General features: G+C 43.8%; 2 protein-coding genes across 11 annotated transcripts in view; one reads left to right on the top strand and one right to left on the bottom strand.

Moving 5' to 3' along the window:
* Window positions 1-204: 204 nt before the first annotated feature.
* PACRGL (parkin coregulated like) lies at window positions 205-14,615 on the top strand. Of its 5 annotated transcripts, none has more exons than XM_058192103.1 (9): window positions 205-259; window positions 3,670-3,774; window positions 3,929-4,080; window positions 6,037-6,104; window positions 7,023-7,113; window positions 8,497-8,631; window positions 11,328-11,435; window positions 12,375-12,455; window positions 13,922-14,615. In XM_058192103.1, the coding sequence occupies exons 1-9, from the start codon at window positions 220-222 to the stop codon at window positions 13,976-13,978; spliced, it is 837 nt and encodes a 278-aa protein (XP_058048086.1). In that variant the 5' UTR covers window positions 205-219; the 3' UTR covers window positions 13,979-14,615. The 5 variants fall into 5 exon arrangements, with proteins under 5 accessions (XP_058048086.1, XP_058048085.1, XP_058048090.1 ...); XM_058192102.1 differs by having other exon boundaries at window positions 3,926-4,080; XM_058192106.1 differs by lacking the exon at window positions 205-259 and adding an exon at window positions 1,841-1,983.
* A 1,505-nt stretch (window positions 14,616-16,120) lies between these two features.
* Window positions 16,121-21,496, bottom strand: part of KCNIP4 (potassium voltage-gated channel interacting protein 4) — a 390,676-nt gene continuing 385,300 nt past the window's right edge. For all 6 annotated transcript variants that reach the window (XM_058192110.1, XM_058192113.1, XM_058192109.1 and 3 more), the window contains 4 exons: window positions 18,990-19,097; window positions 17,936-18,040; window positions 17,491-17,553; window positions 16,121-16,447 (listed from right to left, as the gene is read on the bottom strand). In XM_058192110.1, coding sequence (XP_058048093.1) covers window positions 16,400-16,447; window positions 17,491-17,553; window positions 17,936-18,040; window positions 18,990-19,097 — 324 coding nt within the window. In that variant the 3' untranslated portion in view covers window positions 16,121-16,399. The remainder of the gene's footprint in view (window positions 16,448-17,490; window positions 17,554-17,935; window positions 18,041-18,989; window positions 19,098-21,496) is intronic.

Below are 21,496 nucleotides of genomic sequence, written 5' to 3'. Positions count from 1 at the left end.
AACTCCTGAGCCAGCCATGGGAATTCTGGAAGCTCCAGGGTTGGATTTCCCAGGAATTCTGGGAGTTGAAGTCCACAAGTCTTAAAGCTGCCAAGGTGTTGGAGAGCCCTGCATAAGAGCATATTGAGCTCAATAACCACTGCTAAAACAGGAAGCTGTGCCTCCTTGGTTTCTACAAGGCGGAGTGATGATGTTCGTCCATCGTGTTCTTGGCATCGAATGGCTTGTGGGCTGTCCACGGTGCATCTGCAGGTGGCTGGTAAGGCCTAGACGGGCACGGAATTTTCTGCCACACGTCGGGCAGACGTCTGTGCGGGCACCGTTGTTGCAGCGCCTGCAGCTCTGGCTTTGCGGAGAGCTCGATTCTCTTGCGCTGCGGTTGCTCTTCAGTCTTCAAATGACCGGCACCCTTGGTGGATCCATAAGACGGGAGTTAAATGAACTTGGGCCGCAAAGACTCTTCCATGCAATCGTCGTCGTTTAGTTGCAAGGAGTTCCGATTTATTTGGCAACCGTTGTTCTGAACTTTTTTTCCTGTTGATATGCCGGCCTGTTTTGCTGGCCGTGCAGGTCATAGAAGAGAAGGAATGGAAGTAGTAACTGCGCTACCCTCCAGCGCAGGGGTCTCCAACCTTGGTCCCTTTAAGACTTGTGGACTTCAACTCCCAGAGTCCCTCAGCCAGCAAAGCTGGCTGAGGAACTCTGGGAGTTGAAGTCCACAAGTCTTAAAGGGACCAAGGTTGGAGACCCCTGCTCCAGTGGGCGACTTATAAAACCGAGAAACGGTTTTTGCAGCCAGCTGCCCCCTCAGAGATGGCAGAGGTTGAGGCTTGCGTTGGCCATCCATTGGTTTCAAGAAAGAAAAGCAACCACAGCCTAGTTAGCCAGTTTTACTCTGCTCTTGCTGCAGATCCCAAAGGTGTAGTAGCATCGGGAGGGGGAAAAAAAAGGAAATGAGGAAAAATACAATCATAATTCTAAGCCTAGCAGGGGCTTCTCATAGTTCTATGAGATTCCTGGGGGAAAGTTCTCTATATGGCAGGGGTCTCCAACCTTGGTCCCTTTAAGACTTGTGGACTTCAACTCCCAGAGGCCCTCAGCCAGCTTTGCTGGCTGAGGGACTCTGGGAGTTGAAGTCCACAAGTCTTAAAGGGACCAAGGTTGGAGACCCCTGCACTGAGGGACTCTGGGAGTTGAAGTCCACAAGTCTTAAAGGGACCAAGGTTGGAGACCCCTGCACTGAGGGACTCTGGGAGTTGAAGTCCACAAGTCTTAAAGGGACCAAGGTTGGAGACCCCTGCACTGAGGGACTCTGGGAGTTGAAGTCCACAAGTCTTAAAGGGACCAAGGTTGGAGACCCCTGCACTGAGGGACTCTGGGAGTTGAAGTCCACAAGTCTTAAAGGGACCAAGGTTGGAGACCCCTGCACTGAGGGACTCTGGGAGTTGAAGTCCACAAGTCTTAAAGGGACCAAGGTTGGAGACCCCTGCTCTATGGGGCTCCAGATTTATCCACGCATTGCAACCCCCGTTGCAGTTTAAGGGAGCCCGCTTCGTCCCTGCAATGCTGCAGCCTGCCCAAAACACTCCCGCGTGGATAGGAGAAAGGGATGGGATTGCACGCAGCGACGGATCGGTTCCCCTCCTTGCAAATCCTGTTTCCCGGGGTTTTATTTCAGCACCGTGAAAGAGGTGCGGACTTCACTTCCCAGAATTCCTCCAACCGGTATGGCTTGCTGAGGAATTCTGGGAGTTGAAGTCCGGCTCCGCTGAAGTTGACCAACACCGCCGCGGACCTCAAGAGGGCGCTGGCGTTTCAAGCTCGGACGCGTTTAGGCGACGTTTGGCCTCGCCGCCGCCCCGTAGTTCCCATAGTAACGGCAGGGCCGCCGCGGCCTACCTCGATTTGTGCGGCGGGTTTTTCTCCCCGGTTCCCCGCCGGAGTGAAACGGGCGGCTCGCTGCATCCCAGGAACCCCGACGTGGTATTTCAGACAGACCTATCCTCCCCCAGACCACGTGCAGGCGGCTTTTTCCCGAATCCCTCGGGAGATGGTGGGGAGAGGAAACCCAGGGAGGCTTGGCTGGGCTGTCCTTCCTCCTCCTGGGATTTCTTGGTGGTCTCCCATCCCGGCCTTGCTTATCACAGCAGTCGTGTGAGGTGTGGGGGAGGGGGCTCCTGTGATCTCCTGATGGCCTCCTAGTCTTTGCCCTGGCCAAATTTCATCCCCGGGGAGGCCAGTGGGATCTCCTGGTGGTCCCCTGTCCATAGACCAATCCTAGGCCATTTTTTTTAGCCAGAATGCTAAAATTGCTTTGTATTGCCTTCTGCCTGGGATCTCCTGGTGGTCCCCTGTCCATAGACCAAGCCTGGGCCACTTTTTTTTTAAGCCAAAATGCTAAAATTGCTTCGTATTGCCTTCTGCCTGGGATCTCCTGGTCGTCCCCTGTCCATAGACCAATCCTAGGCCATTTTTTTTTAGCCAGAATGCTAAAATTGCTTTGTATTGCCTTCTGCCTGGGATCTCCTGGTGGTCCCCTGTCCATAGACCAATCCTAGGCCATTTTTTTTTAGCCAGAATGCTAAAATTGCTTTGTATTGCCTTCTGCCTGGGATCTCCTGGTGGTCCCCTGTCCATAGACCAATCCTAGGCAATTTTTTTTAGCCAGAATACTAAAATTGCTTTGTATTGCCTTCTGCCTGGGATCTCCTGGTGGTCCCCTGTCCATAGACCAATCCTAGGCCATTTTTTTAAAGCCAAAATGCTAAAATTGCTTTGTATTGCCTTCTGCCAGGGATCTCCTGGTGGTCCCCTGTCCATAGACCAATCCTAGGCAATTTTTTAAAGCCAAAATGCTAAAATTGCTTTGTATTGCCTTCTGCCAGGGATCTCCTGGTGGTCCCCTGTCCATAGACCAATCCTAGGCAATTTTTTAAAGCCAAAATGCTAAAATTGCTTTGTATTGCCTTTTGCCTGGAATCTCCTGGTGGTCCCCTGTCCATAGACCAATCCTAGGCCTTTTTTTTAAAGCCAAAATGCTAAAATTGCTTTGTATTGCCTTCTGCCTGGGATCTCCTGGTGGTCCCCTGTCCATAGACCAAGCCTAGGCCATTTTTTAAAGCCAGAATGCTAAAATTGCTTTGTATTGCCTTCTGCCTGGGATCTCCTGGTGGTCCCCTGTCCATAGACCAAGCCTAGGCCACTTTTTTTTAGCCAGAATGCTAAAATTGCTTTGTATTGCCTTCTGCCTGGGATCTCCTGGTGGCTCCCCATCCTTAAACTAATGGGCCCCGTTCCTTTTCTCAGCCCCGGGGATGAAATAGCCTTCCTGTCGCCTTCTGTTTAGAATCACCGACTGGACCCCCCCCATCTGTGCCAGGCCGTTTTCTTGTCTCCGGGACTGAGCTGGCCGCCTGCCTGGGATCTCTTGGTGGTCCCCCATCCCAGCCTTAACTACTGGTCTGATGCTCTTGGCCTGGAGGTGGGGGGGGGGAGAGCACGAACCTCCCCCCCCTTCCATCCCCCCCCCTCCTCCTACCCTGCCCCCAGCCATGAACGACCCCCCCCCAACCCCTGGGCTGACCTCAACAAAGCCCAGAAGGCTGAGCCTTGCCTCTCCCTTAGCCTCCTCTGCTCCCCACTCACCCCGTCCCCCATGCTCCTCTGCAGATGCCTGTTTGGTGCACCGGGATGAGGCCCCCCTCCCCTTAGGACACCCCCAGGAAGGGATGCATCGGGCCAAGAAAGCCGAAGGCGCCAGGAAAACAGCAGCCGGTACTTGCATTTCTCTTCTCTTCTCTTCTCTTCTCTTCTCTTCTCTTCTCTTCTCTTCTCTTCTCTTCTCTTCTCTCTCTCTTTCTCTCTCTCTTTTGTTTTAAGAAAAAGGGGCCTGAATTCTGATTTTTCTTCCTGGGTATTCATTCAGCAGGCAGCGCGGGGAAGAGGACGTCTCCAGGCCGTGGAATGAGAGAGAAAAGCGAGACCCAGGAGAGGAAAACCTGCTCGGCTCCTTCTCAGACTTCGGCCCTGAAGCCGCGGCCTCGGCCGAGCGATCGACTTAATCCCAAAACCATCGATCCGGTAGGTCCGGGGCCGGGAGCTCTCCTTAGCATCATTTCCTCAAGCAAGTCCAGACAGAGGAATAATTGTCTTTGAGTGTTTATTTATTTATTTATTTGATTTATTATTCAAATTTTTATACCGCCCTTCTCCAAAGACTCAGGGTAGTGTACAGCACAAATAAAACATAGATACCAAAACACTTAAAATCCAATATTAGTTAAAAATCTAATTCAATATGCTGATATGTGTTCAATATGTGTTCAAAGAGGGCCAGTCAGCTGGCAAAGCCGAGTCTTGTGGCAGAGGTTGCATTTATTCATTGCTCCTACCCCAGACTCTGCTGTCCCTTTCCAAGGGTTACTCTTGATGTACATCGAGCTGCCTGCCGCTCCCAGTTGTTTTCCTGCTATCGTGTCCTGAATAATAGACAGTGACATCCTCAGACTGGGAAAAGCCACTGCCTGACTAAAGAACACGATGGCGGGACACCCTCAACGCTGACACCAGAAGCCGTGCAAGATCGGAAGATGCGGAGACACTTGGCCCACAGAATCACCGAGATTTGGACATGACATCATCGTCAGATCAAATTGCCAGGCTCCCTGCCTCCAGGAAACTGGGTTGCTTCTCTCATTTGCTCACCTGAATTTGGGGTCTCCCTGCTAAGTGCCACTTCCTCCCGGCAGGGACTGTCCAGGAGATTTCAGTTCTAATGACCAGGTGGGATGTCTTCTGCTGAAATTGACCGCAAGGAGAACAGCGACAACAAACTTTTCTTCCAGCATCAGATCTGGTTGAGAATTGGAGCGGTCCAGCCTTCTCACCTGCTGTTCAGGAAGCCATGTTGGCCCTTTGCTTGATTATGGTCATTCCTTTCAAAAGCTTTCATAGCTTTTGATCCTTGGGCTTAGTTGCCTGTTGTGCAATTTGTAGGGATTCTGACTCTCATATCACTTTAGTGTGGCTGCCTTCTCAGCCCTGGAAAGCTGTGACATTTTATCCCACCCCAAAGCTGACATGATAGAGAGTGATTAGTTTTTCCCACAGTGGAACCCAACAACGGCAGCTTTTCTAAACTGACCTGGATTTAGAGTGATGAAACATGGTGATGTTTTTAGCAATCTCCAGATCTTTTGAGCGTATCCATATAAATGCTCCAAGAGACAGAAAACTCCTATTTCATGTGCGCAGGAGTTATTATAGGAGTACATTATAGGAAGCTTAGAGATTTAATAAATCCCTTTGTATTATTGGTTCTTTTTATCTTGGCTGAAAGATTACCGGTATGTCTGGTTTATTGTATTTTTTCCCTCTCTTTCTCTTAATAGTCCATGGATTATTTTTCAGTCTCTTCCTTTATTTTGCTTTCAAACTAATGTGCCTATTTTTATATATATTTAAAATATATAAAATATATTTTATTTATATATGCCCATTTGCTGCCCTTTCATTTTTTTAAATCTCAATTTGATAAGGAGCGATACTTAGCCCACCATTTTGTTCTAAAACTCTGGAGAAGGTTTTGCATGAAACCATCCAACTCTGGAACGTGGGGTTGATAGCTGGCTGCTGTTTCTTGCTCTAAGCAGTCTTAGCAAAAAGTTAACTCTGGTTTGGATCATATAGATTAATATTAGTAAGATATATATTATCTTATTAATGTAAACTCCAACTGGTAACAAGTTTACTTCTTCGTGTTTTTTAGGTCAAGAAGAAAAATCACAAAATCTTTTTTCAGCTGAAAGCGTTTTGGCTTGTGCCCTCCTTCTGATTTTAATCTTCATTCTGAATATACATTTATGTTTTTAGAAGAACATATCCTCAAAATATAACGTATCTTCTGTAAAATTTAAGCACGTTCAAATGCCATTGGAAGGATTCAAATTCAGTAGGAGTTAGAAAAGCGATGTCTTCCTGGGGTATATCTCTATTAGAATAATAATATGCTGACCATATTATTTCTTTTTGTTCTAGTTCAATGTTCAGTCAAGAGTACCTTCCGCCTTTGCAGCCATTTACTCTAAAGGGGGCATCCCTTGCAGGTAATATCTGGGACCTGGGGAGCAGGTCATTAACCAAATAGGGAGGATATTCTTGCTGGGTTATACTGTGAGTTTTCATCTTAAAATGTTTGCACTTAATACATTGCTAGAAATGGGATAGTTCTGTTCTTTCCCTGATTGATAGTGGTGGAAGATTGTATGTTTTTTAAAAAAATATCATACTTAATAAAGAAAAAATAATAATCCTTCTATTTGTGAAGTTGTAAGAACTGAAGCTGGTGAGGCAGAAATCCGTTGGTAGACCAGACTGAATGGTCATGTAAATACAGAACAAACGTTTACAACTCTTAGAAGTTGTAAAACAGAAAACGATTATTAGAAGTTTATTTGTTACCACCCCTCCCCCCCAAGAGCGGTGACTTCTGCTTTATGGATTTAAGGGCATCTTCTTAAAGCCCTCAATCCGTCCAGGCTGAGTCTGTGAAACTTTGCGCTAATATATTTGAATGCGGAGTTGAGTTGGTGAGAGCTCCAGGAAAGTCCAGGCTTTTGACAGGAGCCCCTTTAGTGGGCAACACACTTGATTTCTAACATTTAGAATAGAATAGAATTCTTTATTGGCCAAGTGTGACAAAGAATTTGCCTTGGTGGATATGGTCTCAGTGTACATAACAGAAAAGATACCTAAGTTAGGGCCATCCTTTTCCAATAGTCCTCCTCAGGATGTTAATGGGGCTGCTTGAGAGCCCATAAAACAGGATATATTTGTATGATTTTGCTAAAATAAAATGTACTAGTTTTGTAAAAGGTATTTTAGAAATGTTGACATTAAGTGGAAAATACAGGAAGACACACATTCTCCCTGATCCAGTCTCTCTCTCCGCTTTTTTGTCAGTCTTGGCAGCTGCCTGGACAAATCCCTGTTATTTATATTTCCAACGCTTTGTTTTATTTTAGATTAATCCATGGCTCCATAAGGCACAAATTGCAATGGGACAGTCATCCTGCAACACTTCCGTTTGACCCTCTTCTTATTAATTTAGCAGAGGTAAATCGTTTTGCGGGATATCAGCTTTTTAAGTTTGGGAAAGAATTCCTACAATTTGTATTTTCTTGTTCACTCTGTTCAAAGGACAAGGGGAAGCTGGAATTTTCTTAAAAGTAATGTATTACAACCCTCCTTTTTTAAAAAAAAGAACACCAGAAAAATGAAAGTTATAATTTTATGAAGAGCACTGAAAACCCAGTGACAGTTTTGTCAAATAAATATGTGCACGAAAGAAGATAGCATAGCAAGTTATCAGCTTTGTTCAAGTAATCCTTCCGTTGCTTAGCTAGAGGCAGCCATGGGGTTTGGGGAAACGCAGAAATCTAGAATGTTTGGGGTAGAAAGGCTAGTAAAAATGAATTGATCCCCAAACTTTGAATCTTTGGTCTGAATCAGCGTTTCTCAGTCTCAGTGACCTTATTAAGATGGGTGGACCAGCTGGGGAGTTTGAAGAATTGAAGTCCACGCAGCTTAACATTTCTGAGTTTAGGAAATCTCAGAATTGGTCTGAATTGCTCCTTTAAAAAAAAATACAAGCATTGTATCCTAACACGTCTACGCAGTTTTTTTGCAAAATTCATATAAAGACATTTCAGGCTCAACATTGCAAGTTGTGAATCGCTTATTGCCTAGTATAGAAAAGTAATTTACATAGCGATTGTTTATTGCTTTAGATTAAAAAGTTCACAAATGGAACAGTTGGGTAATTATTTGCCCTCTCCCTCTACTATGTTCATACTATATTTAATTTACTTCTGCACACTTCTGGATTATGGGTTAGCCTCTTTCTGACCTTTCTTCTTAGGGTTAGGGTTAATTTTGAACTTACCACACCGGAATATTCTGACTTTGCAAAAAACCACCCTACTCAGAACTGCCTGTTACCTTAACAGCTCTGTGGTCCTTGCTTAGGACTTGAACTGTTAAGTTTTTACCAGTCCCAGACTGTGAATCGAATTGGAGGTGAAATCTTAAATAATAATTAGTTCAGAATGAGCCCTCAGGCGCTTTTGTTCTCAAAGCAATACTTACCAAGGCATTCAACTAGCACTGATTATAGTACTTTCTGAACAAGGTATTTGAAATGTCTGAAAAAGGGAGTCAGCAATTAAACCAGTGAGAACACACAGGCTTTTCTTTTCTTTTCTTTTCTTTTCTTTTCTTTTCTTTTCTTTTTTCTTGAAAAACTACCTGGCTACTTCTGTAAAGGCAGAATGCACCTGTTGAACATTGCAATGCTAGGTAGACCCAGAAGGTGGCAAACGTACATTTGAGATGGAAGAAAACTCTGAATTCTTCCAGTCTCTGGTCAGCCGGATTTTGTTAGGAATTTCAGAGGCGAAGGGAGCTGTGCATTAATATTGTGTGGTGTGACTCCGGCAGGGGCTCAAAGAAACCAGGCACCCGTATACGTTCATCTCCCAGGAGGGCTTCAAAGAACTGCTCTCTGTGGAAGGCGCTGCTCAGAAAACTCTTCCGTTGCTGCCTCGTCTCGTTCCAGTCTTAAAAGGTGCTTTGGTAGGTCTCTCGGATCGGAGAACCCAATCACAGATTACGCTGGTCTTGTCTGCTTCCTGGTTTCGGGCAGCCCGTTCCTGAATCTCCCAAAAGCCTGGGCTAAAATACGTTTTTGGATGAACACGGGGAGGAGGGAGGTGGCCTCCTTGGCTTGGCCTTGAGGGGCCTAGAATGCCGAAACAGGCGGACGCGCTTCATGGTCAGTTTTTTAATCTCTCATCGTGGCATCTTCCTAGATGTTTTCTAGCAATGTTGATCCAAAGGAACTTGCTCTATTATACCTTCGGATCCATGATTCTCAACTTCGACAACTTGAAGATGTGCGGACTTCAACTCCCAGAATTCCCCAACCAGCAACGGAGCTGAAGTCCACAACACACCTTCAAGTTGTCAAAGTTGAGAAACCACGGCTTAAGAAACTCTATCTTAGGCCCCAGTTCCATCACAGGCACCATGTTTGAGTCACTGTTTTTTAGCCCATTCTGGGAAAAGTCCTTCTAGGAAGCACCAGGTAGAACTTAAAAATGTAATTAAAAGAGGAGTCAACTTGCGGGCAAAACATTTTGATCTATCCTCCAACCGGGATAAGAAAGTTTCTGCCTTCATATCTCACGTTGCTATTTTTTGCTTAATGCCTCCTGTTTCTCTTCTGAGAAAGATGAGCTGAAGGTTGACAGAAATTACCCAGGGGAAGAGGGATGCCTGCAGTGACTGTCAGCTTAGGTGTTTTTCGTAGATGTCATTAAATAGCAGATGTGGTGGATGATTTTTCCTAAATCATTTCAGGTTAGGTTACAGCAAGTTTTATTGGTGACAATTCCTTTAAGAAGCCCATTTATGAATTTAGGAATGATGCCCCCTCTACCATCCCAGAGCTTCCTGCCACCTATTAGCATCACAGGCTTCTTCCAGAGAAGAAAAATATAGTTGTTTTAAACAGCTCTGATTGTAGTTTTCTCCCCAAAAATGAGCTCTTTTTACCCCATTAGTTATTCTCTTCCTATTACACTTCAGTCCTCAATATGCGACCATGGTTGAGCCCAAAGTTTCTGTTGTTAAGTGAGACATTTGTTAAGTGAGTTTTGCCCCAGTTTGCCACCTTCCTTGCCAGAGTTGTTAAGTGAATCACTGCAGTTGTAAGTTACGAACATGGTTATTAAGTGAATCTGATTTCCCTGTAGACTTTGCTTGTCAGAAGGTCGCAAAAGAGGATCATGTGAGCCCGGGACTCTGCAACCATCATAAATATTGCTAAGCGTCCCAATTTTTGATCATGTGACCATGGGGAAGCTACAGCGGCCGTGTGAAAAATGGTCCTTAATCACTTTTTTCAGTGTCTTTTTAACTTTGAACAGTCACTCAACGAACGGTTGTAATTCAAGGACTATCTGTACGTTTCTTCAAGTTTGTTGAAGACTTTGTGCCCACAACTATCAGGTTGGGTATCCACAAAGTGCTCGTACCGACAAAGTGAGCTGCTAGGCAAGGTTGGGGCCCAGTCAAAGCATTTGGGAGCCAGGCTGGTGGGCAAGAAGGCCTTCCCTCCATTGTCCAGGCCAGTGGAGTGCCAGCCTTCCACGCTTCCAGTCCGGAAGAGAAGATGCCTCCTCAGAGCCCGGATCTCCCCCCACTCCACCCTCCCAGTCAGAATAAGGCCTTATAATCAAATAGGGACCTTTTAAAAAGCTACTGAAATGTGTTGGCTTCACTTTATTAGCCCTCGAGAGCCAAATGGACGTGGCAAGCGAGCAGGTGTGAGATTGTGAATATTGGAAAGTGTATTTCATTGAAACGTGTAAACACATACAAGCATATAATGTGCAAACATATATAAATATATAAGGTGCAACATATTAGTATTGTCTGAAATGCTACACATCCTCTTCATGATCTGTTTTCATTCTGTTTGCCTTCATCTTCTGGGAGGGGCTGCGGGGTATCCGAAGCAGGAACCATTCAGCTTCAGCCATGGTTTTCTTCCGTATAACATCAACCTTGTGAACTCTCAAGTTATTATATATACGTATATACATATCTGTTTACGTATGTATATATGTATGTATGTGTATATGCATGTGTGTGTATATATAAAGATAGATATAGATATAGATATAGATAAATACACACACACACTTACTGGTATGTATGTATATGTGTGTGGGTAGATATGTACAGAATTTCATTTTTAATGTGGCCCAGTGTGCTCACAGTAAAAAGTAACAATCAAGGTTACCTTATATGTGTATATATTTACACTCTATCCCATTTAAACATAAATGCTGCCAGTCTGCTGGAAGAGAAACTTTAAAATGAATAGTTTAGTGCAGTCAAAAGGCTTTTACTTAGAAGAGGAGGGCGCATAGTTTGGGCCTCCCCAGATCTTGGTGAGATGCTCAGCCTTCTGGAATGCAACCCCCAGAATGGAGGGGCTCCAAATTACCAGCAACATTTTTATATGACTTAACTAAGAGGATTGCCACATTAGCAGGATTCGCTGAACGCATTTTTCAGTTACGTTAAAGTAATGCAGTTTTATTCTGGACCTTCTTTTCTGTATCCCACCTAATTATTATTATTGTTATTATTTTTTGAGGGGGGTGGAGGCTGCTTGTACAGCTCGCCTCTCTGCTTTTTTAGCGAATAATTCTTGAACCCTGTGAATCTGTGTTTATTCTGTGTCTTCTATTTCTTAAAAGGCCCATTCAGATGATGAAGTGTTTAGAAGAGGACTGAATGCTTTGGTCCAGTTGAGTGCTGTGGTTGGCTTTTGGCTTAATGGCCACCTGAAGCATCTGCTTTCTAGTGTGAGTATAACCACGCTTAATCCCAGTTTGCCAGAATTCCTGCTTATAACCTGGTTCTGAGTTTTCCTGGTTTGTGGCAAGGGAGGATCTGTATTGTAAAAACCATCCTACTAATGGACAGCATTTCTGTGGCTCTTTGGCCTGTTAACAGGTGGTATATTAAAGATTAAAATTCCTTTGAAAATTGGAATAAGAAGGTGCTGCAGGTGGATTTGCTCATCACCCTCAGCCTTAATGTCGTGGGCGGGTTAATCCAAGCCCTCGGATTTCAAACCATCACTTACTGTAATCTAGAGGGTCTGCCTATTCTCCAAAGCACCAGAGGGCAGAACAAGAAACAGTGGAGGGAAACGAATCAAGGAGAGAAGCAATAGAGAAATTGCCTGGCCATGAGAACAACCAGTGGAATGGCTTGCCTCCAGAAGTCGTGGCTGCTTCATCGCTGGAGGTTTTCAAGAAGAGCTTGGACAGCCATTTGTCTGAAGTGGTGTAGGGCAGGGATGTCAAACTCACATCATCACAGCAGTGTCACATGACGTATCGGGACTTCCCCCCCCTTTGCTAAACCGGGTATGGGCGGGGCCAGCACATGAGGAATCTGGCTAGTGACAGCCCTGGTGTAAGGTCTCCTGCCTTGAGCAGTGGGTTGGACTAGAGAATCTCCAAGGCCGCTTCCAACTCTGATATTCCATTATAATCTACAAACCTATCCATGTGTATTTATTCCTGAAATAAATATTCCTGATTTATTCCATTCCATGTTTTAAAAATCACATCTGCTGCTACAGACATACATTTGCCTGCCTGCACTATAACCCAACAGCCATCCTGCCTAGATCAGAGAAGGCATTGTGCTAAGCGGAGAGGCTGTCCTATGGCAGCATTTCAGGCCATTTTAAAACCTCACTGTCCTTTTTGCCTTTTAATTTTGGCCCCCAGCTTTCCAAGAGACAGATGAGCAAGAAGTTCAAAGAACAAACTATGGAGGCTTTGCAAAAACTGGAGCAATACGGCGGAAAAGTAAGGGCTATCTGTTGATCTCCTCGGTTGATTTTACCTGCGTTGTCTGGTTGGGTTTTGTTTGAGGCATCAAGGAGAGCAGGATCGGGCCACTCCATAAGCTTTTGCTGGTCTTACATTCTTATTGGTGCATATTTGCAATCCTGTCCTTCACCACTAAAATGAGCGGCTGACTTCTGCCGCAAAGGCAAATGGGGTCAGTCCTTCTCTTAATTGCAGGGGCGTGGTTAATAAGTGGGCACCCACCATTGCCACAGATTAAAGGTGAGGGAAACTCAGCGAGGGAATTTCCCGAGACAGAAAAGCTGTTCTCCCTGTCACAATTCTCAGTAGTTTAGTGTGCACTCATCGGAATTCTCCAGCCGATGATTGAATGCAGGGACTCTTTTTGAGTTTTTTGCCCTGGTGTCAGAAGCACCGAGGCGCTTAAGGATCAAAAGGATTAGCCGGTGACATCAACGTTTGGAAGGCAGGAGCTGGAGCAAAGGACAGGAGCTCAATCCTGCCCCACGGCAGTTCTCGGGTCTAGAACTGCTAACCTCCTGCCCGGCCTTCCGACTACTCTTCAAGTTATGAGCATTGATTTGAAGTTATGGTAGTGTCGAACAAAGGGACTTATGACCAGAACTTGAAGGTTACAGACACCAAAATGCCAGGTGCCTGGCAACCCACCTGCCCTTACAGCCGCAGGGTTTCTTCCTCTCCCCCCACCCCTCCCATCTTCCCCTCCCCTCATCCAAGGCCTTTTGGCCTCCTGCAGCCCCATCCCCCAGCTGATGCTTCCCATCGTGTTTCTTCTGTTGCTGACCAAGCATGAACGGACATGCCCTTCATGGCGTAGCTACTCCTCGCCACTTCTGCATCCTCTCCCATCCTTCAGCAGCCACCCCAGGCCTCGCCACACTCACCCTGCCCCTCCCCATGCCTCTCACAAACACACACACACACACACTCTTTCCATGCCATGCCTCCCCGCCACTCATGCTCCCCCTCCCTCCCTCCCATATCTGGAAGCCGCCCCTTATCTGCCTGCCGGCCTTCTGGCAAATTTCCTACAATGTGCAACTTCCTTCCAGCTTCCCCATTGGTTGCCGGAAGCTGCCAGAAAGTTGCAAGGGGCTGCTTGCTTAATGACGGTATGATCCTCGCTTAATAAAGGCAAATGGGAGGGCTGGGATTGCCACTGCCAAGATCACATGATGCCTGGCTTTACGACTGCATCCTTAGCATTGCCGGTATACGGTGTAACCCTGGTTTATTCTTCTTTCATACTTCTAAACTGATAGCTGGAATAGTTAGTGTTAAAGCTGGGATTCCTCCCAGAGGTTCACAGTCCGTGTCCCACAACAGATTGGCCAAAACCATTTCAAAGTAGAAATAATTTGTTTTCAGGTGAAGAGGGAATTTGGTTGCCCGCAAACTGACTTCAATACAAACCTAATTTTCATTTCCTATTTTATGAACAGGAAAGCCTGACTATTATAAAGGCAAAGATTCCGACATATTCTTCAATTTCTTCCTAAAGAACGTGATGAAGAGGCTTCTCTTGCAACTGTATTGGTGTTACCTATTTTTCTAGAGTGTGTTTGGTTCTGTGATCTTTCAGGGGAAGAAGTGAGTAATATTTAAAATTAAGACGAGTGTCAAGAATAAAAGTGTCCTGGATACTTAATTATGAAAAATGCTTAGGAATGGCACCATCTTTGCTTTAGTCCCTTTTCTGGGGACTAAAGTCTTTGCTGGTTTGTTAAAATTATTATGAAACAGTAATTATTACTATTTTTTTTTAAATTGTGGATCCTTTACTTGCTAGGCTTAACCCTTACCTAAAACCTCTGTGCATGATTGTTACTAACTCTAGATGCTGCTGCACGAGGGCGCTAAAGACCTTTTCCATTGCTGGTTAAGGAGGTCTTAAAAGGATCTGAAATCGCTAAAGCTGGAAGGGATTGTTTCTCAGTTAATAATATTTGTTGATAGGGATGGTTTCATTTTGATAGTGTTCTTAAAGAACCCACTATATTGTGGGTTCGGGATTGGAAAATGTACATAGTTTGTTCTTTTGGGACGGAAGTCTTTTTTCCAATGTGCTCAGAATACTTTATGTCTCCATCAAACACAAAGATTTTTATGAGTATTAAATAAAAATATTTAATTGCAGCATAATCCCCAAGTATTAATCTTTCTATAACAAATACACAGGTACTGACTTCCCACGAGTCTGCTGAAGAAAAACCCCACGCCTTCCGTGTCTTCATTTTTATTATAAAATGTGCACATTTAATTCTCATGGACATTCTACAACAAAGTTTAGATGTACATTTATTGTACTACTCGTATTCCTACAGTGACAGTAATAAGAGTAGTTTGACTCTCTAAGCCATCTTGCACCAGATTAGACGCCATTTTTAAAAATAGAAAGAAAAAAAAACTACAACAGTTTGCAGCATTTTTGTACATCTATAAGCTTTCTGGAACTTCAGTGCAAAATGTCACAATTAATGCTGGCATATGTCTTCTATCAGTACTTATAAGCATCTAGCCAGACAGTAATTTAATGTTACTTTGACTATCATGAGAAGTAGAAGTATTTTTTTGTTGGCTAGAGTCTGTTCTGTCTCTCACTTTATAGTTTTTGTTTTCCTTTTTTTTTAAAAAAAAAGGGGGGCGGGGACGCCAACTTCTACCTCTCTCAACTTAGATATTGTGCATTTGTATTTTTCCCCATGGCTGTGGCAAGTGTACTCTTTATTCAAATCATTTTTCTGTTAATTTTCTGTCGTTCACAGAACACTCACTCTCTGCTTTTCACCTTGTGAATAATAGTAATTGTAGCTCCTGAAAAATCTACAGCTCCTTCTAAGTAGACATGCTAATAAACTTCGAATCTTAGTTCGGTTTTGATACCAGAGAAGAAAAATCCTTCATATAAATGAGGCTTGATTGTTGTAATTTTGTCCCGGCCCATATTTTGAGCGGTCACCTACTGGGACCGTGAATGAACCTCTCTTACTGGTTCCCCATCAGTCTTCGCTTTGACTTCCATCTTTATTCCAATCAAGAACTGGCAGTATCAATTAATTTTCACCTTTGATTGGGAAGCCCAAACTTTTATCTAAACTACCTCCTGGGTGTTCACTATTATCAGGAAATTTGTCAGTGGAATAAATTTATCATAGGTAGTGGTTAAATAATACATTTTTTGTTTTGCACAGGAAAAGCTGCTATAAAAAGTGTAGATCTTGAATTGAAAAGAGTAGTTAGTGTTAAGGAATCTGAGATTCTTCTCAGGTGAGACTAAGGAAAACTCCGTCTGCCAGTCCATTATGGAGACTGAAGGTTTTTTTTTTCTACCCATGGGGAGAGCCTGGAAGCAATTTAGGTTGTCCCATTTCTCCCAGTGCCTCAATAGGAAGCCAGCATCTGAGACCGCTAACAGGCTGCAGGAAGCCTCCAGCCACACCCGGATCGATTCCCCTTAAAATGTAATTGTCAAAAGTGCCCCTCAAGTTGAGAATTATGTAGGATGAGCTTCACACCACAGGGGCTGTGGAATTCAAGACCTGATATCGTGGAAAGTTGTCTAACAAAAAAGCTTGCCTTCCCCCCCTCCCCCCCGCCCCCATCACTCCAAGACCTCCACGCTGGAAGCTGGAACGGCGAGAATGCACTTTCCCTATTGCTGTTTTCTTTGGATTGTTCTATGACTCAAATGACATTTTAAAAACGACTACAAGAGCATTGTTGAATGACTTCGCTTTACCTCAACTAGTGGAAAAATACAGTCTCCGAAGGTGGGCTTTAATTAAACAAAGCTTATTTGCATTATAGACATCTCAGTGCAAAGCTGACAATTCTGATTCCTACGTGGCAACGCTTCTTCTATCTGTGTTGCTGCAGAATTGTTCATATTGTCCACCGATTGAAGGGAGAGCTGCTGGAGGTTAAATTACATTTTCAAAGAGTTGCATGGAACGCATTATGTTTTCATCCTACAAACAAGAAAAACCACATGAAAACTCTAATTATTAGGAAAAGATATTTGAAACCAAATTCTTAACAACACCAATATACAGTTACGGATATAGTGAATGTCTCTTTTAAGATGAAACTACTGTATCTATCATCTCCACCTATCTGTCTGTCTAACTATCATCTGTCTGTCTATCCATCCATCCATCCATCCATCCATCCATCATCTACCTACTATCAACTAGCTAGTCAGCTATATCTCATCGTCCAAAGTCAAACATAGCTGAAACAGAACCACAGGCTACCAATCAAGATCCATGCTTTGATTCTTTGACGGCCCCCGCAGCACCTCAGCAAGCCTCCTGTTGGTTTCTGGAGATACAGATGAATGTTCTTCGTCTCCACAAGAGGAGCATTAAGGCCCCCAGATCATCAGCACAGCGGGCTGTGCAAGCGATTTCCGTTTGCTCCCCCAGTTGTGGGAATATGCACTTGTGCATTCGAATGACTTGCTTCCCATTAATAGGGTTGGTAAAGACGGAACTTGGGAGCAAACAAGATCCGGCATAATATTTAAGTATCGACCGATCAACCGTACTAATGAAAATAGAAATATTTAAATGGCGGCATGACTCATCCCCTAAAACAGGCAGACACTCTGCATTCCAGAAAGATGTCTCTGTCCCCTAAAATCTCCAAGAATCTCTGAAACTGAGCCCCAAAATAGCAAATTCCAATTATTCTGTTCTCTGTTCTTTTCACATATTAAACTCAAGAAAGCAAAGCTAAGGTTTGAAGGACCCAGGGCATAAATTTCATCTACTTTCTCCGGATGTTACCCCTGCATCGCCCACCCATTATCCTTCCGGTGGCCTTCAGAAGCTAAAAATGCTAATCAAATGTGTGTCAAAATTCACGAGTGAGGAGGGGGGCACTCCCTCCCATTTTCATGCAGGGGCTGAAGAGTCCTTTGTTGGGAGGGGTCAAGAGTAGAGAAAGAGTTTGTGCAAAGCTTCAATGCTTCCTGGTGGCTTTTCGAGTCCCTCAGCCTCAAACGACTTACTTTTTGACAGCTTTCAATGAATTCATCTATGGTAACTACACCATCCTTGTTCTTGTCCATTTTCTGCCAGAAATAAAAAGGTTGCATAAGTGATTTCAAACTCTTTTTTTTTCCCCAGATGCTTCTGGTCAATTTTTAAAAAGACTTATCTGTGGATGCTAAAATTCCACTAAAAGAGAATGGTTTGGTTTCACAGTTGGCTTCTGTTCTTGATTTTATTTTACTTTGTTTCCTTATTTTAGACACATTTGGAAAGCGATACATGCAAGAAAAATAAAAGTCTAGCACGAGACTTTTACTTTCCATTGAAGTAGCTTTAAAGCATTCATAAATTAATGCCTAAATAGACCTTGAATACGAGTAGCTGATTCGTCTTTAAAAATAGCATAATAATAGCAAATTTTACAACCATCAGAATGCAAACCATCACAGGAGTTTTTCCTACCTGGAAAAATGTTTCCACGTGTTGTTTTGGCGCATCGTCTCGAAGAACAGGGTAAGTGCATTTCCCCATCATATCATAGATGGCCTTCATTATATCAAGCATTTCCTGGTGAGAAACATTAAACCGATGAAAAATACATATCACGTCGATGGAAAATTTCTGACCCCTTTGGAGCTCTCCAAAATCCCGCAGTAAGATGACTTCTAACAGTGTGATCCAAATTCCCAAGTGTAGACCTTTGTTTTAAAGCAATTTCTTTAAAAAGCAATGGCCTCTAAGGATAAAGCAGATTTTTCTGTGTTTAACAGAACATAATAGATCTGTTCTAATGATCGATGAACAGAGTAACAAGTTGGAAGGGACCTTGGAGGTCTTCTAGTCACCTAAAAGTCCTTCTCTCTCCAGCATCTCATTGCAGCCTTTCTATGGCTGTCTTGAGAAACGGTCAAGACCTAGAAGTCTGCCATGGTACAGGGCTTCCTGCCTGAGCAAGGGGTTGGACTAGACCACCTCCGAGGTCCCTTCCAACTCTGTGATTCTGTTGTTCGTAACAAAAAGGGTCAGGAAATGCTCTTCTCAAGATCAGCCAATTCAGTGGTTCATTTTTAAAGCAGGAGGGTCCAGGCAATTTCAGCCGAATCTAAAAGCACCCAATTCTGGGAAGCTGCCCAGGGTCACCTTGTAGGGGACATGGAAGCCTAAGAATGTATAAATAAAATAAATCTCACCGTTTTATCTGTCAAACAAGATCAGTTGTTTACAGACTTGCTATAATGACTTCCGCATAAATGCATAAAATTAGCCACATACAAACTTCGTGCCCAGAAAACAGTCCCATTTAGGGAAAGCTTTAATGCTTGATATTGTCTGTAAGGGCATGAGAAGGTAGCAAACAATCCCAACTGAGCAGCATTAAAAAATAATAATCAAATATCTAGATTGAATGATTCCAATATCATATACATCTTGTTTCACACTTATGAATCTAGACATCATTTATTCATCTATATGTGGAAAAAAAAGTGTATAGTTAGCTTTGTATTGGACTCCTTACCTCTTTTGTTATACAGCCGTCTTTGTTTATATCGTACAAATTGAAAGCCCAGTTGAGTTTTTCCTGCACCGTCCCACGGAGCAAAATTGAAAGGCCCATCACGAAATCCTAGAAGAAGAGAAAAACAAGAGACAATAGAAAACATGGCGGTTTAGGTTAACACGGCAGGAAGAGCTGCAGTTTGGCAGCAGGAAAAACAAAATAAACCCAAGTGATTGATTGAATGACAAGTCTGTCGTGTGACATCTGAGTCTTCAGAACAGCCTTTGTTGCTTTCCTTCTTAGCTTCACGGAAGCAGAAAAACATGGAAGATGACAAACTCTTGCAAAACTCTACGGAATCTTTAAAAACCCATTAACCACTTGGATCTTTCTTGTTGCCATAATCGGAAAACAAAAATGCCCCACTTCAATTGAATGAGAGGCAGACTATATACTATTTATCTAGGGCAAGCCTCTAGAACATAAACTGAGAGCAAACCCCACTCCTTACTAGCATGGTGTCACCTGGTTTGGGTCATGAAACATCTGCCAGAAAACCACCAAGCTCAGAGAGCACCAAGGAGCCCTCATGTCAACCCTGAGTATGAATATTTTCCTTTATTGGTATAGGTATAGCAGTAGAGCTACACTTAAACTTAGACATACTTCATAGCAATTTTACAACCCCTCTCTAAGCTGTTTACAGAGTCAGCCTCTTGCCCCCCAACAATCTGGGTCCTCCTTTTAGCCACCTCGGAAGGACAGAAGGCTGAGTCAGCCTTGAGCCAGTCAGGATCGAACTCCTGGCAGTCAGCAGATTTAGCCTGCAATGCCACATTCTAACCAATGGGAAGGAAGGAAGGGAAAGGAAGTTAGCCCTCACCCCTCTCCTAGAAGAATGAAATATTTTGGAGGATATTGAATAGATGATAAATGGAGAAACCTGTTTTAAAGACAAAGCAGCTTCCTGCCTCCTCATACCTTTGTTAATGGGCCATTAAGGCTTCAACCAAGCTCACTCAATCCCCCCACCTTTGTCAATGGACCATCATCTGCAACACAATAGGATTCATCTAGCAACAGAAACTCACCACATGGCAAGGCTCAAGCAAGTTTGAGAGACAACCTACAACGTTAGCTAAGACCCCTAGACCACCTGGGAGTTTGACAACCAATCAGGGTACATTTCTTATACAGGAACAGGAAACACCAAGGTGGGGCCCTACAGAGAGTATAAACTCAGGCACTCAGCATCCCTTCTGCCCTTCTACCCTTCTCTCCTCTTCTTCTCCTTTCCTCTCTGGTTCTTCACCCAACGCCTTGAACATGTGACCACCATTAAACTATCTTTCCAAGCAGTCTCCATGTTTCCAGTGTCTTTCCTGTCCTATTGTTCCCTTCATTATATCAAATTAATATAGCTGATGCATATTCTTTACTTACATATATATATATATATTTTCTTCATGATATGTTTTTTTTTATGACAATGTTTGTGTATACTGTTGTGACAAAATGAAATAATAATAAAAAAAACAATCTGGGTCCTCATTTTACCCACCTCGGAAGGACGGAAGGCTGAGTCAACCTTGAGCCTGGTGAGATTCGAACTGCCGAACTGCAGCTAGCAGTCAGCTGAAGCAGCCTGCAGTACTGCACTCTAACCACTGCGCCACCTGGGCTCAGTATATACTCAGTATATGCTATTTTATCACGCAACTCCACCAAGCCGTGAAACCAATAGTTTTACAAACTGCACTATCCCAAGCTATGGAGCCACCCAGCTTCCATTTCCTGGACAATTGTTTGTGTTATTGTGTCACCGAAGGCGACAGTTTTGATAGAAGTAAAAGCCACTCTGGGTTTACTTGCATTAATGTGGATCTGAGAGAAAGCAGGTGATTAGATGTCTTTTTTCCTGCCCTATTGCCTTGGAGTACAAACACCAACTTCAGTTAATTCAGCCGTAGGAACGTTTTGCTGGGAGGCACCCCAGAAAATCAATCAGCACACAAACAAGATCAGGAAGTTACTCAACTGTTACACAGCAAACGAAAGCTAATTACAAAGACCGAATAAAAGGTCATTCTTCTTTTCCCCCTCTCTTTCTCTCCATCCATCTCTCTCTTCAAGCACCCGGTGTATGCAGACAAGCACTTCCCAGCATCTTTGGGGCTTTTATTTGTCCTCCCGCCAGACTGCACTGATTTCTCAAAAATAAATTTTTATTGCGAACGCGATTCGTATTAAGCCTGGGCGGTGATCCAGATTAGTGAGACCCAGTGCGATTTTGGCGCATGGATGGGCCTGCCTGTAGCGTCTTGTCAGGAGCTCCTCAACCGAGGTCATGCCAAAATTGAGGAGATCAAAATTAATCAGATATAGCTGTCGACCCTCTCTGTAATTTACATTATTAATTATTATTCCTCTCTTCAGACGATTTAAGCACAGCCTTGTCTTTCACTGAACACTGAAGTCACTGGAATAATTCACAGTTACCTATGAATACCTCAAACTATCTCGTG

Source organism: Ahaetulla prasina, chromosome 8, assembly GCF_028640845.1.
Source record: "Ahaetulla prasina isolate Xishuangbanna chromosome 8, ASM2864084v1, whole genome shotgun sequence".
Lineage (NCBI taxonomy): Eukaryota > Metazoa > Chordata > Lepidosauria > Squamata > Colubridae > Ahaetulla > Ahaetulla prasina.
Note: the sequence above shows the minus strand (reverse complement) of the source record. Positions and strands in the feature narration are given on the sequence as shown.